The sequence below is a fragment of the Myotis brandtii genome, unplaced genomic scaffold (genome assembly GCF_000412655.1).
Source record: "Myotis brandtii unplaced genomic scaffold, ASM41265v1 scaffold421, whole genome shotgun sequence".
Taxonomy (NCBI): Eukaryota; Metazoa; Chordata; class Mammalia; order Chiroptera; family Vespertilionidae; genus Myotis; species Myotis brandtii.
Window position 1 is genome coordinate 2,599,302 of NW_005366140.1, and position 8,584 is coordinate 2,607,885.

General features: G+C 51.7%; 1 protein-coding gene across 1 annotated transcript in view; it reads right to left on the minus strand.

The window, feature by feature from the left end:
• Window positions 1–3,263: 3,263 nt before the first annotated feature.
• PGLS (6-phosphogluconolactonase) overlaps window positions 3,264–8,584 on the minus strand; it is a 6,031-nt gene continuing 710 nt past the window's right edge. The window contains exons 2-6 of the mRNA XM_005873918.2: window positions 8,475–8,580; window positions 7,471–7,578; window positions 6,689–6,790; window positions 6,259–6,399; window positions 3,264–3,572 (exon numbers count right to left, since the gene is read on the minus strand). Coding sequence (XP_005873980.1) covers window positions 3,435–3,572; window positions 6,259–6,399; window positions 6,689–6,790; window positions 7,471–7,578; window positions 8,475–8,580 — 595 coding nt within the window. The 3' untranslated portion in view covers window positions 3,264–3,434. The remainder of the gene's footprint in view (window positions 3,573–6,258; window positions 6,400–6,688; window positions 6,791–7,470; window positions 7,579–8,474; window positions 8,581–8,584) is intronic.

The window sequence follows — 8,584 nt, forward strand, 5'->3', positions numbered from 1 at the left end:
CCTGGAGTCAGTGGGGAGACTGAGAGAGCAAGCAGTGGGGTCCTAGATGAGGGGGGAATGGGAGGTGTGGAGATTTAAGGGGGTTACTGGCTACTTCCTGACCTCCAACAGGATCCCTAGCCCCACCAAGCAATCACCCCATCTCCATTCAATTCTTTGACTATTAAAGGTGCCCTTACTCTCCGGCCCCAGGCCTCCAGCCCAGCACACTCCAAATTCCATGACCTCTAGCACCTCCCACCAGGCCCTGCAGAGCCCGAGGCTCATCTCTCAGTGACCCTCTCCTGCCCCAGCAGCCCGCATGACCATCATAGGCACACTGACAAAACTGTCAGATAACGGGGAGAGGAAGGGAGAAGAATGGAACAGGAGGGGACAGGAAATGCTAGGGGCAGGGAGGAGATGCTGCACCAGGACCGAAGACAGTGCGAAAAGCTGGAGGACAGAGAATGGGCAGGGGGCACGGCGCATGCGAAGGCCCCAAGGTGGGAACAGCACAGATGGGTGGGACGGAAAAGGGAGAGTGAGCGGCAGATGTTACCAGGGGCCACCCAGGGGCGTATGGGCCAATAGGAAGGGTGGGCTTCCCTCCAGGTGAAAGGGAGCCACAGGCAGGTCTGTGCAGGGACAGCTGCCGTCATGGGAGGGGCACGGAGAGGTGATGCCTCAGGACGGGCCCCCAGTGAGGTCCCCTGCCATTCTCAGCATTTTCCCTCTGCTCTAGCCACCCTGCCCCGGACTGCGCCCCAGGGGTCATGGCCACCTGAGCTTGCGCAAGCCCACGGCTGGGCAACCTTCCTTTCGGCTGCCTCCTCTGCTTTCTCAACCTGTTTCCTTCCGACCAGGCCCCGGCCCACTTCCTCACTCTCACATCTGAGAGACTGACCCCAGGACGTTGAAGGAAACTTCTCTTTCTGTGGTTTCGGCTTTGAGCTTTCAATTCCCATGTCCCCTCAGGCGCATCTGCGGGACGCCCCCAGGCCCCCATGCTTCCCCCTCTCTGCTGAGGTCCCAGGAGCCAGAGAAGCTGGGTGGGCCCAGCAGATGGAAAGGCTGCAGTCCTGGCACAGTTGAGACTAAAGATGCCCTCCGGCACATTCAAGGCTCTGGGCAGGCCTGCAGCGGGACTGGGTGGAGGTTAAGACCGGCTCTGGCCCTGGCTGGTGTGGCTCAGTTGGTTGAGCGTTGTCCAGGCACCAAAAGGTCTTCGGTTGGATTTCCAGTCAGGGCACAATCCCAGGTCAGGGCACGTGTGGGAAGCAGCCAATTGATGTTCCTCTCACATTGATGTTTCTCTCTCCCTTCCTCTCTCTAAAATCAATAAAAACATATAAATAAAAACATTTGCTGTGTGTGTGCAATGGGAACTCTGCCAGAGCGAGTGTGTAGTGGGTTGAATTGTGTACCCCTGGAAAGAAACATTCACAGGTCACTATAAAAAAAACACAGAAAACAACGAATGGTGATGATATGAAGAAACTGGAATCCTCGTGCACTGTTCGTGGGAATGTAAAACGGTACAGCTGCTGTGAAAATAGTATGGAGGTTTCTCCAAAAATTAAAAACAGGCCCTAGCCAGTTTGGCCTGCGGACTGAAGGGTCCCAGGTTCGATTCCGGTCAGGGACACATGCCCAGGTTGCAGGCTCAATCCCCAGTAGGGGGCGTGCAGGAGACAGCCGTTGGATGATTCTCACTCATCATTGAGGTTTCTCTCCCTCTCCCTTCATCTCTGAAAATATATTTTTTAAAAATTAAAAACAGAATTACCATCTGACCTAGCATTTCTACTTCTGGGTATATCCCCAAAAGAATTGAAAGTAGGGTCTCAGAGATAGTTGTACACCAATGTTTATAGCAACATTATTCACAAGAGCAAAACCATGGAAGCAACCCAAGTGCCCATAGATATGAATGGAGAAGCAAAATGTGGTCCATCCACACAGTGATTATTCAGCCATAAAAGGAAGGAAATTGTAACACATGTGACAACATGGCTGACTCTGAGGACACGATGTTGAGTAAAAGCAGCAGACACAAAAGGACAGACACTGTATGATCCCATTTACATGAGGCCCCTACAACAGTCAAATTCACAGAGACAGTAGAGTGGGGGGCTAGTGGAGGGGGAGATGGAGCTACTGATGAATAGGACAGAGCTTCAATTTGGGAAGATGGTAAGTTCTGGAGATAGGTGGTGGGGATGGTGGTACAATAGTGTGACTGTACCATTTCTGGATGCCTAGAAATGGTTAAGATGGTGAGCTTTACATTATGTGTATTTTAGCACATGCACACGCACACAGGCACACATATACATACACGATACAGTGGGGCCTTGACTTACGAGTGTCCCGACTAATGAGTTTTTCGAGATAGCCGTCTCTTGGCCAATTTTTTGCTTTGAGTTGCAAGCTAAAATTCGGGTTACGAGCCAGCTTCAGATGCCCCACCCCTCGTTGGTGCAGGGAACGTCACAGTGAACGCCACATCAGCCCAGCATCACGTGTCTCACTCGTTCACTTTAATGACTTGACATACGAGTAATATGAGTTACGAGCTCGGTCATGGAACGAATTAAACTCGTAAGTCAAGGCCCCACTGTATGTCCATGTCCTAACCTGGGAACCTCAGAAGGTGACCTTATTTGGAATTAAAGTTTTTGCAGATATAATTAGCGAAGGATCTTGAGATGAGTTCATCTTGGACTTAGGGTGGTCCTAAGCCTTGTGAGGACAGGCAGAGCCTGGAGTGATGTTGTCACAAGCCCGGGGTTGCTGGCAGCCCCCCGAGGAGCCTGGGAAGACTTTCCCTCAGAGCCTCCAGACGGAGCCACCCCTGCCACCTCCTTGACTTCACACCCCAGGACTGAGTCAGTAAATGCCGTGGCACCTGCTGCACGGCCCCCGGAAACCGAGCGCGGATACCGTTCCCGTCCTCCACCTGCTGGGATAAGGGCTTCGAGTCGGCCTGGAAGCCCCTTGTCCCACTGCCCACCAAGGACCACCAGGCAGTGGAAACTTGGAGCAAGTGCTCCTTTTATTATAGTTTTTAAATGTTTTTATTGATTTCAGAGAGAGGAAGGGGGAAAGAGAGAGAGATAGAAACATTAATGAGAGAGAAACATCGATCAGCTGCCTCCTGCACACCCCCTACTGGGAATCAAGCCCGCAACCCAGGCATATGCCCCAACCAGGAATCGAACCGGCGACCTCCTGGTGCATATGTTGATGCTCAACCAGCTCAACCACTGAGCTACACTGGCTGGGCCAAAGCTCCTTTTAATATCTGGGCAGAGCCAGTGGCCAGGCCCTGTCAGCACCATGTGGCTTTTCTAACGTGAAGCCTAGAACACAGCGGTGGAGGGGCCCAGCCCCAGGAAGATCCCAGTCCCCTCAAGCCGCAATGGTCCAACGGTGGTGTCCCCGGGGACCAGCTACAAAGTGGAATGCTTCTCGAAGGGCACGGTCAGGAGTCGGGCTGCTGCCTCATCCAGGAACCAGCAGAGTTTCCCAGTGTGGGGCTGCACAAGGGCGGCAGGGAGCGGGCTGGCCTCCTTGTCCTCCAAAATGCGCTGTGTGAAGAGGATATGCTGGTGAGGCCCGGCTGCACGCCCGGCGCCCCTCAGAGCTCGCAGGCCCCCGTGGACTAGACTCTCCTGCTCTCAAGACATGATGTCAGCCTTCCAGCTGCCCAGCTTAAAACAGTCAGCAGGGACAGCCCCTTCCCTTCTAGCTCCCGTGATTGTATAGCATGGTGTTGGCACACCTTTCCTGCAAAGACCAGAGAGTCGCTATTTCGGCTCACGCTGGCATATGGGCATCTGTGTTCCAACAAATCATTGTTGGTGAACACTGACATCTGAATTCTGTTGAATTTTCACATGTCTGGGAATATTCTTCTTTTGATCCACCCGCCCCCCTCCCCCCCAACTTAAAAAGGTACAAGGTAAAAACCCTTCCTGGCTGTCCCCTCCGCCCCCCGCCCAAACTTAAAAAGGTACAAGGTAAAAACCCTTCCTGGCTGGCAGGATTGGCACACGGGCTGTGGTGTGTCAACCCGCTAATGTGACCTCATGGTGAATGGACATTATAAACACTGCTTTTTGCCAGCTGGGCCTGCCCCCAAGAACTCTGTGCTTATAAATCACTGGCTTCTGATCACGACCCTGTGAAGTCACCTCCGTTCCCACCCCATTGTACAGTCTGGGAAGCTAAGGCTCCAAGAGGCCTCTCTCAGGGGGTCTATGGCGAGGGGCCCCTCATGACCCACCTTACAGATGGGAAAGTTGAGGCTGTGGGGGGAGGACCACCTGAAGCCATGGGCACCACTGGCAGGGACATGGGGCTGCTGCACTCTTCAGAATCTGCCCCCCAAACCGCAACATTAGCCACCCCTGTGAGGACATCTGGGCCCAATGGTTTGGGGGAGAGAATTATTAATTTATGTTTCAAAATATTCCCAGTTTCTCCTATAGTTTTGGCATTTTCTTTTTAAAATAATTCTTGCCCTAGCTAGTTTGGCTCAGTGGATAGAGCGTCGGCCTGCGGACTGAAGGGTCCCAGGTTCAATTCCGGTCAAGGGCACATGCCCAGGTTTACATATGTCCCCCTTTTCCCCCCAATAGTTGTTGGTTTTTTCAATGATGGCAATTAAAATATTCTTTATTTTATTTTTTTAAAATATATTTTTATTGATTTCAGAGAAGAAAGGAGGGGAAAAGAGAGAGAAAAATATCAATGATAAGAAAGAATCATTGATGGGCTGCCTCCTGCACGCCCCCCACTGGGGATCAAGCAACCTGGGCAAGTGCTCTGACCAGAAATCAAACCGTGACCTCCGGATTCATAGGTTGACACTCCACCACTGAGCCACACGAAACCAGCTTAGTTTGTTTTTAATATCTTAGTTTATATTTTCCTAAAATATTATATATAACTAAACCTTCTTTCTTATTCCTACTTTTTTTCTTATTCCTATATATGATTTTTTTTCCTTCTTGGTTAGCTTTGCCAGTGGTTTGTCTATCTTTTGGACCTCTATATCATTAAATTTTCAAAAATAATGCCCGGCCAGTGTGGCTTAATGGTTGAGCATCAACCTATGAACCAGGAAGTCACGGTTCTATTCCTGGTCTGGGCACATGCCCGGGTTGTAAGCTTGATCCCCAGTGGGGGGGCGTTCAATAAGTAGCTGATCAATGATTCTCTCAATAGGTAGCTGATCAATGATTCTCTCTCATCATTGATTTTTCTCTCTCTCTTTTCCCGTCCTCTCTGCAATCAATAAAAATATATTTTAAAAAAATTAACCAATTCATTAATTTCTGATTTTGATTTCATATATCCCTTTTGCTGACTTTACTTAGATTGACATTATTGTTCATTTTTCTAATTCAAGAGTATGTGCTTGATTTATTTATTCAATAGTTTTCTATTTAACTACAGGCCCGAAGCAAGAAAATTTGTGCAAGAGTAGGCCTTCCTTCCCGTGGCTGCCGGCACCGGCTTCCCTCTGGCACCCAGGACCCGGGCTTCCCTCCTCCGACCACTTGCAGGCACCCAGGACCTGGGCTGCTTCCCTCCTCTGGCCGCCCGCAGGCACCCAGCACCCAGGCCGCTTCCCTCCGGCCCCGGCTTAATCAGGAAGGACGTCCGGAATGACGTCTGGTCTAATTAGCATATTATCCTTTTATTATTATAGTTATTTTAAAAATGTATTTTAATATTATGAATTTACCTCTCAGTGTAGCTGTTGTCTCATCTCATCAATCTCATTTTGTACTTACTCCTTCCTAACCAGCCTGCAATGGCAGTTTCCATCTCCCGTTTGACCCAAGAATTACTGAAGGATCCTGGGATCTGGTGCTTCCAGCACAAGAGCACCCGGGCTCCTATTCTGTCCCCAGGCTCACATGCCACCCAGGCCGCTTCCCTCCGGCCCCGGCTTAATCAGGAAGGACGTCCGGAATGACGTCTGGTCTAATTAGCATATTATCCTTTTATTATTATAGTTATTTTAAAAATGTATTTTAATATTATGAATTTACCTCTCAGTGTAGCTGTTGTCTCATCTCATCAATCTCATTTTGTACTTACTCCTTCCTAAGCAGCCTGCAATGGCAGTTTCCATCTCCCCTTCAACCCAAGAATTACTGAAGGATCTTGGGATCTGGTACTTCCAGCACAATAGCACCCGGGCTCCTATTCTGTCCCCAGGCTCACATGCCCCAGCCTTCCCGGGAATGGGCCCCAGTTTACCTTCAGAACAGCTGCCTTGCCTTCTCCAGTCGCCACAAAGATGACAGTTCGGGCCGCATTCAAGACAGGGAGTGTGAGGGTTACGCGCTGTGGAGGCGGCTTTGGGGAGTCACTGATGGGAGCCACAATCTTCTCCCGTTCCTGGGGGGGAGTCGAAGAGGACAATGTCACTTCGACTTCTCAAGCACTCACCCACATCAAGCATAATCCATCCATCATTCCATCCCACCCTCCCAATCCTGTGGTACTGGATTTAAGGGCCCCATTATAAGAAGGGTAAACCGAGGCTCGGAGGATTAAGCCCAGCGGGCATGCCTATTGGCAGAAGCTGATTCAAACCCTGCTGTAGGCAACTCCTGGCCTCCCTGCGGAAGCCCCAGACAGCAGAGGCCAGAGCGCAGGTGTGGGGGGCCTGTGTGGGTGCACTCACCTGCAGCAGGGGATGGTCTGGGAAGAGTGAGCAGGTATGGCCATCGGGGCCCACCCCCAGGATCAGCAGGTCAAAAACTGGGATGGAGTCCCCTTGAAAGGCCTGGCCAGGGGGAGAAGACAGTCCACAGAGGTTGAGGAAGGGGAAGAATACAGAGACAACTGTCAGAAAAAGAATCACAAGTGGAGCCTGGCCAGTGTGGCTCAGCAGCTGAGCATCAACCCAGGAACCAGGGGGACGCCGGTTGGATTCCTCGTCAGAGCACATGCCCGGGCTGCAGGCTCCACCCTCAGTAGAGGCCGTGCAGGAGGCAGCTTATCAATGGTGCTCTTCTCTCATCAATGTTTCTATCTCTCTATCCCTCTCCCTTCCTCTCTCTCTAAAAATCAGTAACACCATATTTTTTAAAAATTTAAAAAAGAATCACAAGTAGCTATAGCACAGGGAGTGATGCTCAGCCTCACCTGCATAAAAGGGACTCTAATCTACGAGGTTCTACGTTCACCTGCCCAACTGGCTAAGAATCTGGGGACACAACTGTTTCCAAGATGTGAGGACGCAGGCCAGCTCCTAGGTGTCAGAGGTGAGGGCACCCCCGGGGACCCCAAGGCAGGGGTGTGGCCTATTAATGTGTCTACCCAGGGCGGGGCTGGGTCTGCTGACTGACCCCAGGGGAGTGTCTGCCAATGACAATCACAGACTGCTACCTGCAAAACGGCTGTTGCCCTGGGATTAGCCATGGAGTGGACAAGGTCTCCCTGTGGCGACTCGGAGGGACTCACCTGTCGCAGCTTCTTGGCGTAGTCCTCTGCTGCCTCCTCCACAGGAAGCTGGGGGTTAATGGTGATCACCTGGCTGTCGGGAATGGGCAGCTTGGAGAGCAGGTGGGTCTGTGGCACACGGAGGGACAGTGTCACCAACAGTAATGAATGGGTCTCAGCATTGTGGGTTTGCATTGTGTCCATATGGGTCATCCAGGCCTGTGTGAGTCAGGCTCATAGTGGATCCCAGTGTCAATGCACCAGGGGTCTTTCCAGTCCATGATGACTGGGGGTTGGCCCTAGCCAGTTTGGCTCAGTGGATAGAGCGTTAGCCTGCGGACTGAAGGGTCCAAGTTTCGATTCTGGTCAAGGGCACATGCCCCGGTTGTGGGCTTGATCCCCAGTGGGAGGCGTGCAGGAGGCAATCAATGATTCTCTGTCATCATTGATGTTTCCATCTCTCTCTCCCTCTCCCTTTCTCTCTGAAATCAATAAAAATATTTTTTAATGACAAAAAATAAAAAGGGACAGGGTTTCGCCCTGGCCAGTGTTCCCAATGGTTAGAGCGCCGGCCTGTGCACCTCAGGGTTGCCGGTTTGATTCCCCGTCAAGGGCACTACCTGGGCTTCAGGTTGCAGGTTTGGTCACCAGTCGGGCGCATGCAGGAGGCAACCAATTAATGTGTCTCTCTCATCAATGTTTCTCTCTCTCCTCACCCCCGCCCTCCCTTCCACTCTCTCTAGAAATCAATGGGAAAAATATCCTCGGATGAGGATGAACTAAAAACAAAAAAACAAAACATCATCAGCTCAAGCTTCTATACAAAAAGAATGCAACACCCAGGACCCCAGTGACCCGAGGCTCCTTTCCGGTCACGGCACCGCCCCACGCCTCCCTGGACAGGTTTCCGCCTCCTGAGCAGGAGGAGTGGGCACCGAGGAAGCCGAGGAACCCAGCAAACCAGGGCTCCTCCAGCCTTGTTTCCTGCTTGTAAAACGCTGGGGGCCGGGGCTCAAAGACACCACCTCGGGGGTCAGGAAGGCAGCTGGCGGCGTGGAGACCGGGGAGCGCTCGTCCAGGCTGCAGGTGAAGAGACTGAAGCCCAGGCTCCGGCCAGACCCCCGCCTGGCTCTTC